The sequence below is a fragment of the Mesoplodon densirostris genome, chromosome 4 (assembly GCF_025265405.1).
Source record: "Mesoplodon densirostris isolate mMesDen1 chromosome 4, mMesDen1 primary haplotype, whole genome shotgun sequence".
Classification (NCBI taxonomy): domain Eukaryota; kingdom Metazoa; phylum Chordata; class Mammalia; order Artiodactyla; family Ziphiidae; genus Mesoplodon; species Mesoplodon densirostris.
The window spans coordinates 89,544,902-89,568,885 of NC_082664.1; the positions used below are offsets into that span (position 1 = coordinate 89,544,902).

At 41.0% G+C, this 23,984-nt stretch overlaps 1 protein-coding gene across 1 annotated transcript; it reads left to right on the plus strand.

Annotated features, from left to right (window-relative positions):
- The first annotated feature begins 1,335 nt into the window (after positions 1–1,335).
- On the plus strand, positions 1,336–23,353 carry EIF3J (eukaryotic translation initiation factor 3 subunit J). Its single transcript, XM_060096765.1, has 8 exons — positions 1,336–1,443; positions 1,530–1,633; positions 12,010–12,067; positions 12,572–12,663; positions 16,666–16,780; positions 20,009–20,170; positions 21,856–21,929; positions 22,273–23,353. Exons 1-8 carry the CDS (start codon positions 1,407–1,409, stop codon positions 22,402–22,404), a joined length of 774 nt encoding a protein of 257 aa, XP_059952748.1. The 5' UTR covers positions 1,336–1,406; the 3' UTR covers positions 22,405–23,353.
- Positions 23,354–23,984: the final 631 nt, after the last annotated feature.

Sequence of the window (23,984 nt, forward strand, 5' to 3'; positions counted from 1 at the left end):
AAAAGGTACACAAGAAATGGGAAACAATAGTTGCCACCAGAAAAAAAAGAATGGCTGATCACTGTGTATACCCTTTTATAACTTGAACGTTGTACCAAGTACGTGTGTTACATATTCAAAAATAAATTAAGAAAACAAAAACAAAATAAAAATAACTGAAACTGCACGCCTCTGAAAATCCTGCAGTGGACCCCAATGGCCCAAAGGACAGAGTGCAAGTTAACCCATCTTAAACCCTTTATTACGATCAGTTTACCTTTTCAGCTTATCTCCAATTGCGCCACGCAGTCAGACCAGGGACCACATGCAATCTTTCTACTGGAAATGCACTGGAGCAAATTTCACCTGGTCTTTAAAACTCGTTACTGCAGTGCTTACCCTCCCGAAGCCTTTCATGTAGCCTACCGCTCCCCGCCTGCCCCCCGCGGTTAAAGTTACCCATTTACATTTAACCTCGCAATGCTTCTTTTTGTTGCGGTCATCGCACTGTGTCGAAATGTGTTTACATATCTATTTTTGCTACTTGATTGTGCGCTCCTTTAGGGCAAGGCTAGAGTTTACGCTTAGCGCAGATCGAGTTCCGAAATTATTCTGCGAAAGAATGAATCATGTATTGGCTTCAAGGAGCTCAAAGGAAGGGAAAATCCTTGAGCACTGGGGCTGCCTTCTATCCCTTCGTGACGAACTGGAGGCAAGTGTGCCAGGAGCAGACTCTGAGCACCCTGGCTGGGAAGGCTGACAGGAGCTCGGCCCTCTCCGCTCGCTTCTTCCCGGGAGCCCTGCGTACCCCGGCTTCCAGAGGGACCCCACCTCGCCCAGTGCAACCGCGCCCTCCAGTGATCGGGGAGGCCAATCCACCGCCCCCACAGGTGGGCGTGGAGTTCAGAGCCCGCTTCTGAGTGAGGCGTGGAGAGGCTGTGGGTCTCCTAGGTATCAGCCAGCGGCAGCGAGTGGCGATCCGTGTGACCAGAGGAAGGGCGTATCCGACTGGTTGGGGCGCGGATGGGCTTGGCAGGGGAGGGGTGGAGAGGGCAGGCGAGAGCCTAGCGCCAGGCAAGGTACCGCCCTGCGAACTTTCCCGCACTTACATTTCCTTCCCAGGGCCCAGGATTGGGTGCCTTCCCTCAGCCCCTTCCTCTCTCCCCACCCCACTAGCCCACAGGACCTCCCCGGGGCGTGGAGTACAGGACGCTCCGCCTCGCCCGCCGCATTCCGCGTCCCCTTCTGGCCCGCGCGCACGTCGCCCCAGCCGCCGCCAGAAGGGGCGGGGCCTGGGCCCTGGCGTTCAGTCAGCCAAGGTCCCAGCGTGCCCTGCGCCGGCCAACGAGAGCAGATCCAGTGACTCACATCCGCCGCGCTAACTCTTTGCTCGCTCTCTACTCGCACACGCTTACACCCGGCTCGAGATGGCGGCGGCAGCGGCGGGGGACTCCGACTCCTGGGGTGAGGAGAAGTTCCGGGAGCAGGGCCCGGGTCGGCGCTGGCCCCACACCCAGGCAGGCATTAACGTGGCTCGCTCTCTTCCGTAGACGCTGACACGTTCTCCGTGGAAGACCCGGTGCGGAAGGTGGGGGGCGGCGGCACCGCCGGCGGGGACCGCTGGGAAGGCGAGGACGAGGACGAGGACGTCAAGGTGGGTGCGGGCCGGGGCTCCGAGCAGTGTTGGAGCGGGCTGGCGCCGTCGCGGGCAGAGTTGCCCGCCGACGGGCGGGCGGACGGACTGTGGGCCCAGGGGCGCCGCCCGGGCCTGCGGGCCGTGGGTCTAGGCTCGAGCGTAGGGCCTGGCGGTGCCCTGTACCCCCCACTTTCGCCGGCCATATGGGCCGGAGGCGGGCAGCGTGGTCTGTTGAACTTCCCTGGCGAGTTGCCGGCCCCAGCCCTAGCCTTAGCCCTAGCCCCAGCCCTTCATTGAAGGTCTGCGCTCCGGCCTGGATCCCACCCGCCAACTGGCGACGGGAGGTGACAGCAGCTGCTGGACCGGCCCATGTGCAAACTTCGCGGTCCGGAGTTGTTCGCGGGGATGAGACTGGGAAGCTGAGAATGGAGCCCCTGGCTTATCCCATATGGAAAGTCTTGCAACCCACCTGCCCTTTCAAGCTCAGGTCTCCCCAGGGCCAGTAACTCATTTATATCCCCGAAGGCCCATTTGTAGAGTTTGTTCGAGGTGTTAGATGAGTGAAATATTGTGGTTTAATTTCAGCCCCCCCCTTTTTTTCCCCACACAAAGGCAATAATTTTTAGCCTCCCTTCTCCCATCCTGTGGTAAAAGGATGAACTGTGTACTGAGATAGCTAGCAGTTAGTGATGAGAAACCTGGGTAGTCCACACAGCGACCTATTATTCATCTACACACGAACGCGTAAGGGAATAGTGAAGATTTGGTGGTTGGAGAAGACGAGGGAGTCAGTGTTTTGTGTTTGTTTGGTGGTTGTTTGTTTTTCCTATGCCTGTAGATTTGAACCCGATTTACCGTCTTCGTTTGTTTTTGAGAACTCCTGGGGGCTTCAGATGCGGCTTCAGATGACATTATGACTACTGCGTTCGTTTTTGTTTTTCAGGTAGCTACAAAAGTCTCAAGCACAGAATGTTAAGACTCTTATTAACAAACTTCTCAAAATCTTTTTATTTTTGTGAAGATAAAGTTTAGTATGAGTTGGAAAATGGTTTTTTATGGTTTCGATTCGTTTAGTGAATGTTTTACTCTTCTAACTTCTACCCTTCAGCTCATGCTAACAACCCTACAAATCCTTCTGCTTGGGTTGAAAAAAATTTAAGCTAGGTAATCACTCTGAATTTTGTGTTAATACTGCTTTTGTTACATTTTTACCTGAGTCTGTTGAGGTGGATGTCCAATTCATTGAACAGCCTGAGGTTCAGGGATGACGCGAGCTTTGCAAATCTTGGGGTTAATAAATGAGCAATACTATTGTGAAGATACTTAAATGCTTCATTTAAACGTTGTATAGACATGGGAATGGATTGTGTTATCAGCCTCATTGCGAGATATTAGTTACCTCCCTACATTGTAGCAGATTTTCTGTTTTGAGCCTTTAGTTCAGATTTGTCCTTTCACTTTTTCTGTGCAGAGTGGATGTAGGAGTTAAGACATCTGTTATGAAAATTGGGAATAAGTGAGAAGAAACGACTAGAGAAATCAGAAAAGAATTACCAGAAAATGAAGTTTGAATGAAGTAGTCTAGACTGATATCATGAAGAAGCCTGACTGAAATTATTGTATCTAAATGGTGTCAGTCCTGATAAATATAATTCTGACCACTTGGAACTAATTTTGGAGATTTATAAGTTGTAAATCTTATTTACAAAAAGGTAAATCTTACGTACCCTAAAGGTCATCTCGCCTCTTTGCACTCTTTAGTGCAGAATTTCTTTCTTTTATACAAGTAGCTTATTTCTTTTACATAAACTTTGAAGTTGATATTGGAGTAGAAAGCTGAACTTGTCCATTTTATTTCTATGTTGAAATGCTGGTTTATTTCTGAGTTTCTCCAAGATTTCCAAGATAAGGTGTTCATGGAGTAGTTTGATTCCTAGTAGTTTGGAATAGACAGACCTGGATCTATATTTTTGCCTTGATATTTTCTGTTTGTTGTCATGAACCAGTTTTTTAATCCTTTTTTTTTCTCTTCCATTTCCCAATCTTTGTTTTGTTTTGTTTTGTTTTGTTTTTGCGGTATGCGGGCCTCTCACTGTTGTGGCCTCTCCCGTTGCGGAGCTGTGCTCCGGACGCGCAGGCTCAGTGGCCATGGCTCACGGGCCCAGCCGCTCCGCGGCATGTGGGATCCTCCCAGACCGGGGCACGAACCCGTGTCCCCTGCATTGGCAGGCGGACTCTCAACCACTGCGCCACCAGGGAAGCCCCCCATTTCCCAATCTTGTCATTACAGAAGCTACCTCAGAGGATTATTTTGCACTTTAAATGAGATAATATGTCAAGCATTAAGCAGAGTTGCCTGGCACTTGGTAGGCACTCAGTAAATGTTAATTCTCTCTCTGCAAGAGAGAATATTTTTCTAGCTAATGGAAAATATCTTTAGGCTGTTTAGATCGAGTAGCTGGGGTTATTTTTGTGCCACATTTTTTGTGCTTTCTTAAGCTCAGTAGGAGTAAGTTCTCTCCACGGTGGCTGTTTACTGTGAATTTTTTGTTTTGAACTGAATGACCATGGTTATCAAGCAAGCTTTTGCTTGTTCAGAGGTTACCAATCTAGAGTTAAAATTTGTCACCTTGAATGGTAGTGAGTACAGGTTTTCCCTGCTATCCAAAAGTAGAGCATTCCTATGAAACCTTCCCTAAGCTGAAAGAAGCAATTGCCTTAGGACACATCTTGCTAACAAATGCACAAGATGAAACAAGGTAAAGCACAGATGCTTGCAGACACAGTTCTAAGCTATGGCATCTTGATGCTGAGATGCTGAGTAGCTTGGTGGAGAAGGAGCTTGGCCTTGGCGGTGCCACTCTTGCTGCTTGGGTGCACGCTGCCTCTATGATGGCTCAGTGCAAAAACAAATGCTATTTTCACTTGTAATAAAAGCGAAAATCGTCTTTGGATTTCTTTCACTTAGCGAGCACAGTTATTAATGAAGGTCATTCGAAAAAGCGAAGTGGCATAAAGTGAACTTTAAAAAGTGAGGGATACCTATAATACCAAATTTCTGAATTCTAATGTTTTAGCGTTTAATCCTTTTGTAAGGAGATGCTAACAAGGTTTAGTTTCCATGAGATCGAATAATCATAGTCCTTAAATAATACAGTATGTGAATTTTTGAAAAGTCCTTCAAAAGTAAGGTATGTAGAAACAGTAAGTTCTTCAGTTTATGTCAGCATCTAGTGTTTAACCTTTAAGAGTACAGGTTTAATGTCATTTGTAGTGTCCTGAGAAATGAAAGGAAAATTGAGGTCTTCGTTACAGTAACTTGCTTCAGTAGTTTACTGTCTTTCAGTAGATATAGCATTTTGCTGCCCTTGACTTTTCAGATAGCTGTCTGAAAGTGGCAGTGCGTTTAGGTGAAACTGTAGAATTTTTAATATTCATGGTGAGGGGGAATTTATGCTTCTTCCCAGTGAAAAGGTGAGAACTAGGGAGCGTACTTTCCTGTCACATTAGCTTTATATTCCCTTTCTGTACTATCCTGATGTTATGCAGAGGCAGTGGGAGGAATTGTTTGCTTGGCATATATCTCTGGACTCCTTCCCCATTGCTGGAATGATGTGTAGGCTATGTTGATTAAGAAGGCACAGACTTCCCTGGTGGTGCAGTGGTTAAGAGTCTGCCTGCCAGTGCAGGGGACACAGGTTCGATCCTGGTCCGGTAAGATCCCACATGCCGTGGAGCAACTAAGCTCGTGTGCCACAACTACTGAGCCTGCGCTCTAGAGCTCACGTGCCACAACTACTGAAGCCTGTGCGTCTGGAGCCCGCACACTGCAACAAAGAGTAGCCCCCGCTCGCCACAGCTAGAGAAAAGACCACGTGCAGCAGCGAAGACCCAACGCAGCCAAATAGAAAGGAAGGAAGGAAGGAAGGAAGGAAGGCAGGCGGGCAGTGAGTACCTACTCACTGCACGCAGGAACAATACAACTTTTACTCCATTTTACTGGTATCCCATCATTTCAGTAAAACAGATTAGAAGCTAGATTTATTCAAAGGGTGTGGAGTTTGTTATGAGAAAACTTCTGGCTGTGATCAATCATCTCAGACATTTGCTTCTGTAATGTTATTACAGAATTTCTTTAAAAGATCCTAGCGAGCTGACTTAGTTGAAAACTGCCTGCCTCATCGTGCCCATTCAACTGTGGGTTAGGATCCTATCCTGTTTAATAGTTTATATCTACCAGAGTAAGGACATTTTTAAGCATTGGAAACAGTACTTCTGAAGTAGGGCATCTGTATTTCAAAGAAATTGGAGATTGCTGGGAAATTCTCAGAAGGTGGCATTTTGCTAGGATATGGGTATCTGGAAGTGTGTGTGTGTAACTTACGAGAGGTTCTAAACATATAAAGAAGTGGAAAGAAAAGTTTAATAAACCCATGACCAGGGACTTACCTGGTGGTCCAGTGGTAAAGAATCTGCCTTCCAATGCAGGGGATGCAGGTTTGATCCCTGGTCAGGGAACTAAGATCCCACATGCCATGGGGCAACTAAGCCTGCGTGCTGCAACTACTGAACCCACACGCCTCAACTAGAGAGCCCATGTGCTGCAAATTACAGGGCTCACCGACTCTGGAGCCTGCGCGCCACAACTAGAGAGAGAACCTGCACACCACAGCTAGAGAGAAGCCTGCGTGCCACAACTAAGACCCGACACAGCCAAAAAATAAAAAATAAAATAAAGAAAAATAAAACTTTTAAAAACCATGACCAATCTTATATCTTCTGTATCCCCACTTACTGCTCTCCTCCCCCAACCAGATTATTTTGAAGAAAATACCAGTTGTATCATTTCAATACCCTGACAGTTTTTTTTATAAACGAATAAGTTTTTAGTTAGGAAGCATGTTTAGTTAGGATGGTTATTTTTACAATAAGGCATCCATTACCCCCTCCTGGCCCCCCACCCAGTTCGCCATAATTAGACTTGGCTACCTTGTTTCTATCGAGTAAACTCCTCCTCCACTTGTGCCTCTGTATTCTCCTTTGTTTTGCAATTTGAATCTCCTTTTACATTTTTTGTTTTTGTCTTTTCCTTTTTTAAAGAAAAACACACAATAAATGACATCTTAAGAATTTAAAAGGCAAAAAAAATACTGAAAAATATTTACCTAATATATTTGTCATGCTGGACCATTGAAAATAAATAAGGCACTTGTTTAGAGTTCAGTGTCTTGTTCTTGATCTAGCTTAGCCAGGAATTTAAAGTAGAATTGATAACAGTTCCAAATATGAGACAGGTCGGCATTAAGATGGAATTCAGCAGAGTGCTGAGCCATAGTAGGGTGTTAAAAACTTAATGAACTGACTTAAGTGAAGTAGAATTTATTGAGGCAGGTACCTTGGCTTCCAGAGACCATCATAGTTCTGAGGTGATGGAAGAATATTTGGGCTTTTAAAAACTAAACTTTCCTGGCAGGTCTAGCCATGGCAGGAGCTCACTACAGAGTTCTGAGGCTTCTCAGAGCAGGTTGGTACAGCTTACAGAACACCAGTAAATGACTATTACTGCAAGAGATTATGCTTTATCTAAACCAAACTAAAGAAGAAAGGGGGAGGAGTATTTGTTAGTTAATGGGCTATTGCTATGGGACAGAAGAAATTTACTGCTCATTTGAAGCTACTTCTATTTGACAATCTATAAATATATCTTGCTTAAGTTGGAAAACATTTTCAGCCCTAAATGTGTTCTCTCATTGCATGTGACATTCTGTAGTTGTACATTATAAAAATGACAGACTGGCCAACTACTGGCTGCATTATTAGGAATAAAGAAAGCAGGGTTTAAATTTTTTATGTTATATTTTCAATTCTTAGTCATATTTGATTGGGAAGCAGGTTTTAAACTTGAAAAGCAGCCATCTCTTTCAGAGAAATGGCTCAAATGATGCTGGGTGTGTGTAGAACATGAGTATAGATAAGCGAGTAGTTTATCAACAGCCTCTCTTCTAAGGAAGCTGGCCATTTTAGGAGAGCAGCCTGGTTAATACTTCTGGAGATAGATGGGATATTATAGTTGGAAGAGTTACTGGTTACTAATGATAATTGGGTAAAGAATTTAACTGGATATTTATAAGTAATCTCTTGAAAAAAACAACCATTTAGGACTTACTAAATTATAGACTTAACTCCCTATTTTAAGTGTTCATTTTAGGTGTTTCTCTTGGAACCCTTCTTACATTTTATCTGAATTTATTGTCAGTATTTACAAAGTCCTGATGTTTATGGAAAATTAGGCAAATGTAGACATTCTACTTTTATACATTTACTTTTATAACTAAGGATGCAAAAACTCTTTAAGTTCTGGGGGAAAGCTACCTGGCCTTCTGCTTTGGGGATTGCATCTGTTTGGAAGTATGGCCAGTCTCTTTTTGCTGACATCACTATGCTCCCTTCTTTAGGAACTTGTCCCCAGTATAGGAATAACTTCAGGGCAGTTATTACTCTTTCAAGCAGTCTGGGGTGAGGGTGCCTTTCATGGTCCTTTTATGAACTGAGGAGCAGATGTCATGGTTGTTTCCAAGACTTATTGATAGGAACCACTGTTTTTGCTACTAAAATCCATTCTGTGGTGGAATTCTAGGTAGCCTTGTTATGCTTGCACTGATGGGACAATGTAATGACTGTCTGGAATAAGGTTTATTCTTTGATAGGGAAACCAGGGCAGGGTAGAGGTGGGGAATAGAGTTAGTGTGAATGAGATACTGAAGGAGCAGTGATATGGGTGGGGTGATGTTTTACTGGTAAAGGGAACTGAGGCACATCAGCACTGAACAGAAACGTTACTCTGTTGTGCCGTTTCTGTATGTTGGAGTTACTGGGATGGAGCTGCTCATTTTCAGCTATACCTCTCCCTTCTTGGCCTCCTAGTACCAGAGGCTGCTAGACTAATTTGTTAAAATTAGTGGAAATCTAGCACAGGCAATTTGAGATGAATGATTGACATAGTTGTAGCTGGGCATATCTTAGTATGTACTGTAACCCTTCTCTTTGATATGGGGTTCCTTGAAATTCCAGGGGACCTCATTCCAGAACTAATTGAAAGAACAAATTTTGGCGTGGAGGGACCTAGTTCCCAGACATTTATTTTATACTTCAGCACTCAGGTAAGAAGTCATGTTTAATATGACGCTTTAAAGGAACTTTGGCCTGTTCAAAACAGGTTCCTTCATTATTTTTCCATTCAGATTGTGGGATAACTATCTCTGGGCCTTAGTGTACTTATATGTAAAGTAGGGATAACACCACCTTACTTACAGAACTTTTGTGAGGGTTAACTGTTACTATATGTAAGTCCTTTGGGGAATTCCCTGGCTGTCCAATGGTTAGGACTCCGTGCTCTCACTGCCAAGGGCCCAGGTTCAATCCCTGGCTGGGGAACTAAAATCCCACAAGCCTCTCTGTGCAGCCAAAATTTAAAAAGTAAAAATAAAACATAAAGTATGTTGCACAGTGCTTGGTGCAAAGTAAACCCTCAGTAAATGCTGTCTATTATTATTATCCTCATCACTGTTATTAGTAGGGAGTTATAAATAAACATCCCCTGGAAGTAAGCAGATGGTCCTTTTATCTGAAGCACCATCTTAAGCAGCATATCACTCACAGACCCAGCTTTCCTGTGTTCTGTGAAGATTAAAATGACAAAAAACTCTTGGTAGTAGTTAACTTTTATATTTAGCTCTCTGGTTCCTTTTGTACTATGGTGTATTGATACAAGCACTTAAGCAAACCATCAGGGTAATATAAACATTTGCTATCTAATTTCTAATCTAGTATCTTAGATGTTCAAACAGTGACTAGCTGGTTTGCTTTCATTCTGTTTGTAAACTATGAACTAAGGGTTAAATTGTGAAGGTAAAGTTATTATAAAAATGCTTTTGTACAAAGTTCTTCCCACTGCTTGCAGACCCAATGGCAGCCTTAACCAGGATTTTTTATTTCTTTGGATTTACAGATTTTTATTAAGAATCAAGGCTTGGTTAGTTTATATACCTAGACTGATTCAGATTTATGACCTGTCTTGTTAAAAACCAGAAGCTTGGTGTCATAGTTATGGCACATTAGTCAGCCTCTGCCTCTTCCAGTAGCATCAGGGCCTCCTGCTTTACACCTGCCATGCTGTGGCTCAGCTTCCAGTGGGTGTGTCCTGGTGTGCCTGGCGGTTGTTGAGACAGTGGTCAGGCTACCTATAGATTAAAGCCTGTTTAAACACAGGGCTGTGTCTTTCTCTATTAAACCTTCTAACTTCTGTGGAGCCTTTAGAAGATTGTTTGATAATTGGTTTATATTTTGCCCAGTGACTGTGCTGGGCATAGAAAAGACAGTATATATAGATCCACCTTAAAGTGCCCCGCCCAAGTTAGGGAGTGGGTTCCATGAAGCTGTTGATCAGCTCTTGACTTTTCTAATACTGGGATTAACTTTTTTTTTTAATTTAATTTTTTAAAATTGAAGTATAGTTGATTTATAGTGTTGGGCTTAAATTTTTATAAAGATTTAATTCATTAACCAGGGTTGTGTTGTATGGAATATTGCTTGAAATAATCAAGCCATTAGCTAGAATGTTGGATGCTTTTACATTTGGGGAAGTAAGAAGTATAAAGACTGCTCAATTTTTCATTTAAAACAACTGAATTATTTAAAAGAGGCTATTAGTTTTGGCTTGGTTGTCTTGTGTTTTAATTGTTAATGGAGAAGCTTTTTTGTGGAGTTAGACAAGTTGATATAAAAGTTCATATGGACAAACAAATGTGCAAGAATGGCCAGGAAAACAGTAAAAATCCCTGAAAACCTGCAAGGGGTGACTAGCCCCAGCTTACATACAATAAAGCCTGTAATCAAAACAGTAGGTACTGGTATGTGAAGAGACAACAGACCAGTGGGATAGAATAGAAAACAGAAATAGAGTAGGTACCTAAGAAAATTTAGTATATGGTAAATCACAGGGCAAAGATGGACTTTTTAAAAAATTGAGATATAGCTGATTTACAATATTTTAAGTTTCAGGTATACAACATAGTGGTTCACAATTTTTAGAGATTATACTCTATTTATAGTTAGAAAATATTGGAAAGGTGGACTTTTCAATAGATGGTGCTGTGACAGTGGGTAACCATTTGGAAAAAGATAAATTTAGATCCATACTTCACACCATACAAAAGAAAAACCTCCAGTGGATCAGAGATCTAAATGAAAAAACAGTGAAAGCATACATGTTCTAGAAGAAAATTCCTTGCTTTAAGAAAAGACTTTCTGGGCTTCCCTGGTGGCGTTGTGGTTAAGAATCCACCTGCCAGTGCAGGGGACATGGGTTCAAGCCCTGGTCCGGGAAGATCCCACATGCTGCGGAGCAACTAAGGCTGTGCGCCACAACTACTGAGCCTGCGCTCTAGAGCCCGCAAGCCACAACTACTGAAGCCCGCGTGTCTAGAGCCCGTGCTCCGCAATAAGACAAGCTGCCACAGTGAGAAGCCTGCATACCTCAATGTAGAGTAGCCCCCGCTTGCCACAACTAGAGAAAGCCGGCATGCAGCAACAAAGACCTAACACAGCCAAAAATAAGTAAATAAATAAAATTAAAAAAAAAGACTTTCTGATTGACTTGGAATCCAGAGGGAATAAAAGGAAAGTTTAAATTTTACTGCATAAATGTGGTGGGGTGCATAGCACTTAATGGCGAAAACACTAGAGGCATTTCTGTTAAGAGAAGAACAGAGCAATGATGCCCATTTTCTCTGCCACTGTTCATTCACGCTGTACTAGAGGTTTTGCCAGTGCAGTTAGATAAGAGAAATCAATTGTGGAGGCACACGAATTGTTAAAGAAGGAATAAAGCTATCTCTTGTTTGCAGATGATATGGTAGTGTACCTGGGGAAACCCTAGAAAATCAATGATGGAACTAACTTAAGAGAAATGAATTTAGTAAGGTAGCAAGATAAAAAATTAACGTACAAAAACCAATAGCTTTTCTATACTAAAATACTAACTGGTTAGAGGACATAAAAGGAAAAAAAAAAACCTATTTACAATGGCAACAGAGATGATGAAATACTTTGGAATAAACCTAAAGAGAAATGTGCAAAACCTCTAAGAGAAACTTTAAAACACTCCTTGAAAGATACAGAGGTAGCCTTGAACAGATGGAAAGATAGCCCTTTTTCTTGGCTAGGGCAGTTCAACATTATAAGATGTCAGTTCTCCCAAAATTAATTTATAAATTTAATGCAACACCAAAAAAAAACCCCAACAAACTTGTTTCTGTGGAGTTAGACAAGCTGATAATAAAGATCACATGGAAAGTAAACATGCAAGAATTATTAACGGAGGTCCTTTTCTTTAGGATAACTGGGATGATGATGATGATGATGAAAAAAAAGAAGAAGCAGAAGTAAAACCAGGTGAGCCATTGGGGTTCTTCCATTTTTGGTTTTATATCTTAGTGAACATCTGATGCTTATGTTAAGACAAATGAGAAAATGCCTACAAAATCGGAAATTTTGGTTATTTTTAGAAACCAAACACTCTTCCGTTCCCACTTCATTCTCTTCTCCCTGTATCTCTTCTCTCTCCTCAAAACATAATCAGATTAGATACCTGCCAAATTTCTGTTTGAGTGCTTTTGTTAAAGGAGAGAGTAAAGATGAGGCATCATAGTTGAATGATCTAAGTCCTGCCTAAAGGACTGTAGGGAAATAAGAAGGGAGATGTTTGGATCTTAAGGGTCAGACTAGAGAGGAGAAAGGAAGAGTCCCAGAACTTTCCTATTCTTATTTGCCAGGAAATCACCATATGAAATTGGAGCCGGGTGAGGTTTGGTCTCTTGCAGTATATACGTATCATGTCTGTCTCATTCATAAACTGGAAAGTATTCAAGATAACTGTGATTAAAACATTACTTTCAGAAGTAAAAATTTCAGAAAAGAAAAAAACAGCAGAGAAGATAAAAGAGAAAGAACGGCAGCAGAAGAAAAGGCAAGAAGAAATTAAAAAGAGGGTAAGTACTCTTTATTTTCTAAAATACAGAATTCTCACATCAGTAGTGGTGCAGTATCTTAATAGGCAATATTACCTAATCATTTGAAGGGCTTTGTAAGGACTATAAATGGATACCGTCAGATAAGATGATCCTAAACAAACTGAATTTGTGGTTTTCGCAAAAACCAAACCCAGAAGCTTTATGTATTAGAATGCCTTTTTAAGTTTTCACAGACATTTGGGAACATGACTGTGTTGTGACCATAGTCAGTGATTTTTGTCAGTGCCTGCAGTTCTCTCTAGCTGTGATTAGTCTTTTTTTTTTTTTTGCAGTGTACATTTTGAGTGAATACAGAAAGTGTCCATTTCTCTGCCATGTGCTGTATAAATGTTTTTGTTCTTGATTATTCGGAGCAAGATCAGGAATTTTGTGTTAATTTACTTGCTTTTTGAATAGAAAACACATTTACATGATTCAAAAATCAGAACGGTATTAAGAAGCTCTCCCAACTCTTCACTCATTGTCCTGTTTCCCTCCCTCTATCCCATAAGTAAATATTGGTTTATGGTGTCTCCAAGGTGACTTTGTACATTCGTATACGACTGTATAGTCATATTCCTCCCAATTTTATAGTTTTCATCTTGCTTTATTTCATATATCATGGAAATCTTGCCATAGATCATGGCGAGCTTTCTTATTTTATTTTTAACCCGGGCCCCCGCAGTGAAAATGCCCAGTCCTAACCACTGGACCACCAGGGAATTCCCTTGACTTTTCATTAAGAAAAATTTCAAGCAAATAGCATAATGGATAATCATACAAATTACCTAAATTTAACAGTTGTTAATATTTTACCATACTTCATCTGTTCTTTTTTTGCTAAAATATATCAAATAACAAACATTATGCATTTTACCTTTAAATACTTCAGTATACATCTCTGAAAAAGCAAGAATATTTCTCACATGATTACATTCCTAATGTAATGAACAGTAATTTTTTAAGATCATCTAATACTCAGTTTATATACATTTCTTTAATTGTCCCAAAATGTCTTTACATATGGTTTGTTCAGACAAGGACCTTGCATGTACTTTGTATCCTAAGTCTCCTAGAGTGTCTGTCTTTCTCTTTAAGATGACATTGACTTATTGAAGAGAGCAGGGCAGTTGTCTTGAAGAACACCCCACCTTCTAGATTTGTCTTATTGCTTCCTTGTAGTTACAATTTCCTGTAACTTGGCGGTGAAGTCTGAAAGTTTGATTGGATTCAGATTAAACATTTTTGGTTGGAATACTTCAGAGGTAATGCTGTATGCTTTATATTGCATCACACACATCAGGAGTCATGTAATGTCTGTCCTGTTATTAGTGATGCTAAAATTGATTACTGGGTTAAGTTGGTGACAGTCTGATCCTTCTATTGTAAAATTAATTACATATTTCTTCTTACAGGTAATCCAGTTTCACATCAACTTGTCACCCAATAGTTTTAGTGTCATTGACGATCATTGCCTAATTATTTCTTAAGGGATTGCAGAATGGTGGTTTTTCATTCTATGATTTTTCTTCCATTTTTTAATTGGCTGGCTTTTTTTTCTTTTTTGTTATTTGGTTACTTTGGATATGGTTTGTAGTAGAAAATGTAAAAGCTTCTTTTCTTTTAATTGCCAATTTTCAGAGTAGGGAGGAGGTGTAATAACTTTAAGTGGTGAAAAATGAGGGATTTTATGGGTTTTAATTTTTTCTTTTTGAGTAAATTTATGGACTTACAGGTTTTTATACATTTCATTCGGATACAGTTATTATTTTTTTTGATGCTTAAATTGTCCCAACATTGGACAGTAGGGGTCCCTCTAAGCTGTTCCTATCTTCATCCTTTTGACAGAACTCCATTAGTCTTTGAAAGGTTCCTTGTTTTCTGGCACAATAAGTAATGCCTGGGGCTTCCCTGGTGGCACAGTGGTTGAGAATCTGCCTGCCAATGCAGGGACATGGGTTCGAGCCCTGGTCTGGGAAGATCCCACATGCTGCGGAGCAGCTAAGCCCATGCGCCACAACTACTGAGCCTGTGCTCTAGAGCCCATGAGCCACAACTGCTGAAGCCCGCGTGCCTAGAGTCCGTGCTCTGCAACAAGAGAAGCCACCACAGTGAGAGCCCGCACACTGCAATGAAGAGTAGCCCCCACTCGCCGCAACTAGAGAAAGCCTGCGTGCAGCAACAAAGACCCAATGCAGCCAAAAATAAATAAAAATTAAAAAAAAAAAAAGTAATGCCCGGCTTATCTGGTAAACTCCCTTAGGCCTGGAATCAGCTACTAAATTTCCTTTTTAGTAGCAAATTATCATAGCCAACAATGTGTGAGAATGTCTGTTTCCCCCAAGTCAGGAACATTTTAGATGCTTTTTAATAATTTGTATATCTAAAAATACCTACATGTGTGTTTTTTAATTAATTAATTTTTGGCTGCGTTGGGTCTTTGTTGCTGCGCGAGGGCTTTCTCTAGTTGCGGCGAGTGGGGGCTACTCTTCATTGCAGTGTGCAAACTTCTCATTGCGGTGGCTTCTCTTGTTGCGGAGCATGGTCTCTAGGCATGCAGGCTTCAGTAGTTGTGGCACGTGGGCTCAGTAGTTGTGGCTTGCACGCTCTAGAGCGCAGGCTCAGTAGTTGTGGCACACGGGCTTAATTGCTCCGCAGCATGTGGGATCTTGCCGGACCAGGGATTGAACCCATGTCTCCTGCAGGCAGGAGACAGATTCTTAACCACTGCGCCACTAGGGAAGTCCCTACATGTGTGTTTATATGATCAGAACAAGCAATGGATTCTTATAGCTCAGTCTAAGAAGTTGTATTGATTTGATCTTTCTTGGTCATTGAAGTTAGAATTATACTTACTTTGATATATCTTGTTATTAGTCTCCAACATAAAGAAACCTTAGTTTGCGTAAATTAATTTTATCTTAGGTCAAGTATTGAGTTAAGATACATTCAATTTTGATGCAGGAAATACTTAATGATGTTCAGGTCTACTAAGGCAATTGAAATATTTCCCTTTTTCTTTTGAGAAAGTGTTCCGAGATTTCCTAACTTGGTATCATGACCTTTCTTATTTCATCTTCTCCATGAGAAATAAAATGTGACCTATTTCAGAAGTGGACTTCTGAATCAAACTCGTCGAACTGCACAGGCATGGATAACCATGAATGGCACAAATTTCCTTCATCTTTTTCCCACTTTGATAAATATTATCAAAGATAGCCCCTTGTAGTAACATATTGTAGAAAATTATATCACAGTATATAGAAAGGATATAAACTAAACTGTTAACTGTCATCTCAGAGAAGTGGAACAAAAAGATAAATGGGGGGAAATGTTTTTCTAATTTTTTGAAAAAAAATTTTTTTCTGTCTACATTGTATTGTCATACGGATGTGCCATATACTTTATTTAACCGTTCTATTCTGGAACATTTAGGTCATCTCTAAATTTATTTGATATTATGAATAATACCCCGTTTGACCTCCTTTTGGTTAAATATTTGTATGCAGCTTTGGTTTCTTAAGATGAATACCTACAAGTGGAATTATTTGATTAAAGCATATAAGAATATTTTTAAGACTTGATAAATATTACCAAGTTATCCTAGAAAGGTTGTTTCGATATACAGTCTTAGCCAAAGTATGTGAGAGTGCCATTTTCAACTTGTCTGCAATCTCAATTCCTTAATTAAAAAAAATTACCATAAAATAAACCCAGTCTTCAAATCTGAACTCTTGTCACATGACCACCAGAGTTAACCTTCTGTTACCATGGGCAGGTTGCTTACCCTCTCTGTGCCTCAGGTTTTTTTCCTGTAAAATTGGGATAAGAATATCTAAAAGAATGCCTGAAATACAGTGAACACTTTATAAGTGTTTGCTATTATTTAATGTGTCTAGAAAAAACATTCATACAATACAGAAATGTTCTGGGTCCATTATAATCCAGCCCTTTAAAAACTTCATTGCTGTCTCATTTTAGTTAGAAGAACCTGAAGAACCTAAAGTGCTAACACCAGACGAACAATTAGCAGATAAACTGCGGCTAAAGAAATTACAGGAAGAGGCAGACCTCGAATTAGCGAAAGAAACTTTTGGTAAGTGGGGGTGTGATAACAGTGCAGTATTGAAGTTCCAAGTGAATACTATGGAAGTCTTACTAGTTACGAAAATTCAGAAAACACCTTTTTTTTTTTTTTTTTTTTTTTTCTGTACGCGGGCCTCTCACTGCTGTGGCCTCTCCCGCCGCGGAGCACAGGCTCCGGACACACAGGCCCCGCGGCCATGGCTCGCGGGCCCAGCCGCTCCGCGGCATGTGGGATCCTCCGGGATCGGGGCACGAACCCGTGTCCCCTGCATCGGCAGGCGGACTCTCAACCACTGCGCCACCAGGGAGGCCCAGAAAACACCTTTTTTGAAGAAACATGATACTGGCTAATTTAGATAGTAGAAAGCAGTTTTTAATCTCTGGTTTATATTTGAGAGTTCATTACTTAAGGCAGAGTGAGATACATGTTCAGATTTTTGAATAATTTATTTTGAGTATCGTATAAAAGATGATTAAGATAAAAAGTCACTGTGGAAGCAACCTAAGTGTCCATTGACAGATGAATGGATAAAGAAGATGTGGCACATATATACAATGGAATATTACTCAGCCATAAAAAGAAACGAAATTGAATTATTTGTAGTGAGTTGGATGGACCTAGAGTCTGTCATACAGAGTGAAGTCAGTCAGAAAGAGAAGAACAAATACCGAATGCTAACACATATATATGGAATCTAAAAAAAAAAACCATGGTTCTGAAGAACCTAGGGGCAGGACAGGAATAAAGTCGCAGACGTAGAGAATGGACTTGAGGACACGGGAATGGGGAAGGGTAAGATGGGATGAAATGAGAGAGTGGCATGGACACGTATACACTACCAAATGTAAAATAGATAGCTAGTGGAAAGCAGCCGCATAGCACAGGGAGATCAGCTTGGTGCTTTGTGACCACCTAGAGGGGTGGGGTAGGGAGGGTGGAAGGGAGACGCAAGAGGGAGGAGGTATGGGGATATATGTGTATGTATAGCTGATTCACTTTGTTATAGAGCAAAAACTAGCACACAACTGTGAAGCAACTATACTCCAATAAAGATTAAAAAAAAAAAAAGATAAAAAGTCATTGGACCCGGGCTTCCCTGGTGGCGCAGTGGTTGAGAGTCCGCCTGCCGATGCAGAGGACACGGGTTTGTGCCCTGGTCTGGGAGGATCCCACGTGCCGCGGAGCGGCTGGGCCCGTGAGCCATGGCTGCTGTGTCTGCGTGTCCGGAGCCTGTGCTCCGCAACGGGAGAGGCCACAATAGTGAGAGGCCCGCGTACCGCAAAAAAAAAAAAAAAAAAAAAAAGTCATTGGACCCAAATAAAGTATACTGCTGCTTTAAATGTATGTATCAGCTGGATGAAATTTGGGTGAAATGTGAAGTCTGTAGCTTTGAGACTTAAATATTGAACTGACTGTAGGACTGTCCTGTTGTCTTAAGTCTGGATAAGATTTAGACAATAGTATGCTGGTCCCGGTGGGGCATTCAGCTTTGGTTGTGCCTTCTTAATGCTCAGGGTCCTTTCTTTTTGTATCCCTTCTTGGCCTTCACCATGCCCTATCTTTAGAGGACTTCCATTTCTGTGTGCCATGCCTGCAGCTGTGGTTAGTGTGTAAGATAAAAGATATGTTCAGGATTCTGTAAATAGATAATAAGTTCAGAGTGTTCCAGGAGGATAGTTACATGGCACAGAGGGTAATGTTAGAAACACGGTCAGAGAAATAATTAAAAGTTCTCATTTCATTTAACCAAGTTTGTTGTTGTCTCTATTGAGTGCTTTTCAGAGTAGAATGTTGTGTTGAAACAGTTAAATAACTTTTTTTTTTTTTAATATTTATTTGCTTGTGCTGGGTCGTAGTTGCGGCACACGGGCTCCTTAGTTGCGGCATGCAAACTGTTAGTTGCGGCATGTGTTTGAGATCTAGTTCCCTGACCAGGGATTGAACCCGGGCTCCCTGCATTGGGAGTGCAGAGTCTCAACCACTGCGCCACCAGGGAAGTCCTGAAACAGTTAAATAACTTTTAAATGAAACCTAGAGCCAAGAAGGAACTAGTTATTTTGATTTTTTCCTCCACTACCCTTCCTCTTCTTTAAAATGGATCAAGCAGGCTGACTGTAGTGACCGGAAGTATGACCTTATCTCTCAGTGGGTCTTTAGCAATTTCAAGAGTTGCTATGGATGCTCCACTGGCGAGTGCTTGGCATGTCTTAACCACACTCATCTCATTACAGAGAGCACTTGGCCACTATCCTGTCTTTGTAGAATGGTAAAAGCCACCCATGTGTTTATTAAAGAGAAGGGTTTGGGCTTCCCTGGTGGCGCAGTGATTGAGAGTCCGCCTGCCGATGCAGGGGACACGGGTTCGTGCCCCGGTCCGGGAGGATCCCACATGCCGCGGAGCGGCTGGGCCCGTGAGCCATGGCCGCTGAGCCTGCGCGTCCGGAGCCTGTGCTTTGCAACGGGAGAGGCCACAACAGTGAGAGGCCTGCGTACTGCAAAAAAAAAAAAAAAGAGAAGGGTTTATGTGGTAATAAATTCTAAGATGGGACACCAATTATAGATTAAAAGGCAAAAACATGTATTCATACGGTGATCATTTGGTTAATAGGATTTTAGTGTTGTGTTTCTCATACTAAAATACTGGATCAGTGTTATTGTTAACAACTCATTTACTTGATAATTGAGGAGTATACAGAAGCATAGTGTCTAATCGCCTAGAATCCTTTTAGGCCAGATTAATTTTTCTATTGGGATTTAACACATGGTTTGCTCTTATTTAGCTTCTGTAGTTAGCTGGATACTTTCACAGGAACCATCTTCGTTTGCTTTGCTTTTTTCTTTCTCTCCCAACTTTTCTGTGGGCTGTTCTTGGACAGATGCTTTAAGAGCATCGCTTTTGTGCCAGGGACTCCTTTGGCAGTCTGGTGAAGCCTTTGGGCCCCTTCTTAATATACTGTTTGTTTTTTTTATTTTATATACTGTTTTTAAATGCATAAAATACACAGGATTTTACTTACAAAGGAAACCTGTTATAATGAAATAGGTATCAAAATATTGAAATAACCTGTGATACAGTAATTATGTACAGACCATTTGAATTCTGTCCAAGGATTTCAGTAGACTCAGGTTAAGAACCTCTGTTTTAGAATGAAATAACAGGGTTATTCAGGTATCTAATTAGTTTCTAAACTTTAAAAATATCTTTCTGATATTTTCTGTGTCCCCTTTCTCCTACAGGTGTTAATAATACAGTTTATGGAATAGATGCTATGAACCCATCTTCAAGGGATGACTTCACAGAGTTTGGAAAGTTACTAAAAGATAAAATTACACAATATGAAAAATCACTATATTATGCCAGTTTTTTGGAAGCCTTAGTTCGAGATGTGTGTATTTCATGTAAGTAATTCTAATCTCTGGCCTCTGTGAATGGATTTAAGTAGGGGCACATCATACTTAGGAGAATGGAGATTGACTTTTGACGGGAGGGGATGCTCTAATATATTTAAGATTTGCTTTTTGGCAGTTAGCTTGGGAGTGTTGTTCTGCAGATATACATTGAGTTTGAGTGGTTTTGTTTTTGTTTTTTGAGGGTGCCTTCTGAGTGTTTTTACAGTGGCTTCCCAAAGAGACATCTGTGCTTGTTGGTACAACAGCTAATAAAACACTAGTTTCTTATTTTATCTAATATATATTGGAGGCGGCGGCTAGTGAAGTGTCTTTTGGGGAAAACCATACAGAATTTTAGAGCTGAGTGAGACCACAGCGAGTGTCTGTTCACTTTATAAATGAGGAAGCCCATGGCCAGGTACAAGTTGCTCAGCAGAGCTGGCACCCATTCTCTGGGTCCATGGATTTGGTTTCATGCTGAGTCATATATTTCAGGGGCAGGGGATATGGGAGTGACAACCCGGGGTGATATAGCACTAAGGTGGGAAGAACTGCTTTTGCTAGTGTCCGCTGTTTTTAAGATGGAGAAAAATAAATTCTACACAATGAGTTTTTTTTTTTTTTTTTTTTAATAATCTGGTTGCGTTGGGTCTTCGTTGCTGCACGCGGGCTTTCTCTAGTTGCCTCAAGCGGGGGCTACTCTTCCTTGTGGTGCACGGGCTTCTCATTGTGGTGGTTTCTCTTGTTGCGGAGCTCAGGCTTCAGGCGCACGGGCTTCAGTCGTTGTGGCACGTGGGCTCAGCAGTTGTGGTGCACCGGCTCAGTTGCTCCACGGCATGTGGGATCTTCCCGGACCAGGGCTTGAACCTGTGTCCCCTGCATTGGCAGGCAGATTCTTAACCACTGTGCCACCAGGGAAGTCCCTACACAATGAATTTTAAGTTAGGTTTTCTTTGGGAAATTATTACTAAGCTGAAGGTTCTGAATTTGATCAGTGATATACCCATAGTTGGTACTTTATTTTCCATATATATTTTTACTGTTTTTGAAGGTGCTCTCTAACCAGACTGAACACTTTTTTGGGTAGCTGAAAACTCATGTCTGTTTCCAGCTTTATATTTTTATAAGGATGGAAGGATGTGTTGTCCACTAAATAGGCTTATTTCCTGGTGGGGCACTTAGATTTCTGAGATAACTACCATTTTCATTCTCGTTCCTATGCTAGAAAATGGAGACCCCAAGGGGTGGGGAGTTATCATCTGTAGGTTTAAGAATTGTCATTACATATTCATTCAGATACTCCTCGCTGAGCATCAAGGATGTTTATTTCCATAAGTCATGGTTATTCTCTGCGTATTTAGACCAGATAAGGAAAAATGGTAGGGAGTACTGTGAGCTTATAAAGACATTTCTAGTTTCTCTCTGGTTGAGCAGTGTCATTATAATTACAGTTCATTATAACTTTTTGTTGCTGAGTTTGCCATTTTACTTTAAACGGTTCTGATCTGTGAGCCTAGCCATAGACTGAATGATTCTCCATCGTGTTATGTTAAACAGGAGAAATTAATAGCCTTTCCAAGTTACTGAAGTTAATGATGGACAAATTAGATTTCTCATAACACTGGAAGAATGTATATTTTGCTTTTACTTATTCTCCAAAATGCTTAAAAATTACTGGTATTTTTTTTTTTAAGTGGAAATTGATGACTTGAAAAAGATTACCAATTCATTGACTGTACTTTGCAGTGAAAAACAGAAGCAAGAAAAGGTAAGAGCTAGCTGTGTGGGAAATGTGTATTACACAAGGATGGGGTATAGGCATAATATTCTCAACAAGTGTAGTAGGAGCCTGAGAAGTCAGGCAATTCACCAATACCATTTATATTGGAATAGACCAGGAGTATGAGTGCCATTACCATCCTTTTATTTACAGACATGTTCATGTTCTTCTGAATTAATAATAGAAATTTCTCTGGGTCAGGTGTGGGATCTCCCTTAGAGAACTAAGGTTTTTCTGGAAGCAAAGCTTTGTTGACTCTGTGAGGGTTGCTGTACCATATAAGATGCCCATAGTAGATAAAATCTCATGAATTAATTCTTTTTATCTTCAGCAAAGCAAAGCCAAAAAGAAGAAGAAAGGTGTGGTTCCCGGAGGGGGATTAAAGGCTACCATGAAAGATGATCTGGCAGATTATGGTGGTTATGATGGAGGATATGTACAAGATTTTGAAGACTTCATGTGACGTTTTATCTTCTCCTGGTGTCTTCTTTCTGTTGCCCACAATCCCTTCAACATGTAGCACAACTTCCTTTCCTTTCAGTTCTGCCAAATGCTACAATCAGAAGTGCAGTATCTTTTGTGCTGGTTATTAACCCCTTGACACTTAGGTGCTAATGTGCAAATGAGGGAACTTGGATCTTGCTGCCAAGGGGTTAAAATTGGGAACCTCCATTGCTACTAAATCATAGTTTAAAAAAACAGACCTATTAAGGTTGTTGTTGCTATCTGATTCCATAGCAGCAGTCACTAAATTGGAAACAAAGGTTGCAACATGACAAAAAATTGTGTAGTTTTTACCAGCACCATTCAGTAATACAGCCTTAACCATACCTCCTTGAACTACTTCATAACTTGTCAAGAAAAGCAGTCTGCTGCAAGGGCATGTGGTGTGCACCTAGTATTAAAGTTGCTTTGTCTTAAAATTGAGCGTGAGGATATTAAAAATACATTGTGAAGAAGACTGCTTATCTCAGAGTGAAGATACGGCGGCTGAAAAGCACTAGTTTGATACTTAAAAATTAAATGACCAAAACCCTCCAACTTGGAAGCTGAAGAAGGTAAACCTCTCCATTATTGCATTACCAAGTTGTGGAATCTCTTGAATGCATAGACTGTCTAGTTTCTATTTATCAGACTATTCTACTGATGGAGTGCTTCAGATGGGGGAGGGAAACTCCTTACCTATTCTATTTGTCTGATTTAAGTGTCTGAGAAACAAATCTCCTTTGTTCTCTGAGGCTGCAGTGGATCAGCTTTAACAGGGTTTTGGCATTTCCTTTCCTTTATAAAACGTGTTCAGCAAACTGCGCCACTTAACTACAGTTTGGTAAATTGTTATGTTAACAATTATGACATCTGCAATGTTTTATAAAGCAACTAATTTAATAAAGTCACGATTGTGAGGACTTAAATTTTGTGTTACCTCCCAAGAGATATTTTTGGAGAGTAAAGAACAAAGCTCTTGGGACTAGAGTTCTCTGTATACTTATAAAGCTATTAATAAGTGTTTGATGAGTAGATGCAGTTTTAAAACAAAAATGATTTGTGAGGTCCTTAATAGTGTCACCCTAGAGCAACAAAGGCATAGAGCTGCCTTCCTCTTCTTATTTATTTGGGGAAATTGTTTGGTTGTTTGTTTGTTTAGATACTAAGGCCTAATTGAGTACCCAGAAGAACCTAGAAGAACTATTTATTTGGAGTAACTGAACTTATAACTCAGGTTGTGGCTGTAAGCAGAGATAGGGTGATCGTCTCTATTATATATTTTCTTTTAAGCAATTTAACCAAATCTGTGGTTGGAGTCTTTTTTTGAAACTGCCACAGAATCAAAAGTAGGGACAGAGCAAAAAATATTTTAAATTTCTCTTACACAGGAAGTAGGATCCTCAGTCAGAGCTCTACAGACCACTAAGTGGAAGACAGGACCATCTAAATGATTTGAGGAATTAACAGAAAGTAGTGACTACACAGCAATAATTACAGCCAATAAAGATTGTTTTAAGGCAGACAAGGGCTAAGATTTCCTTAGCAGTAATAATGACA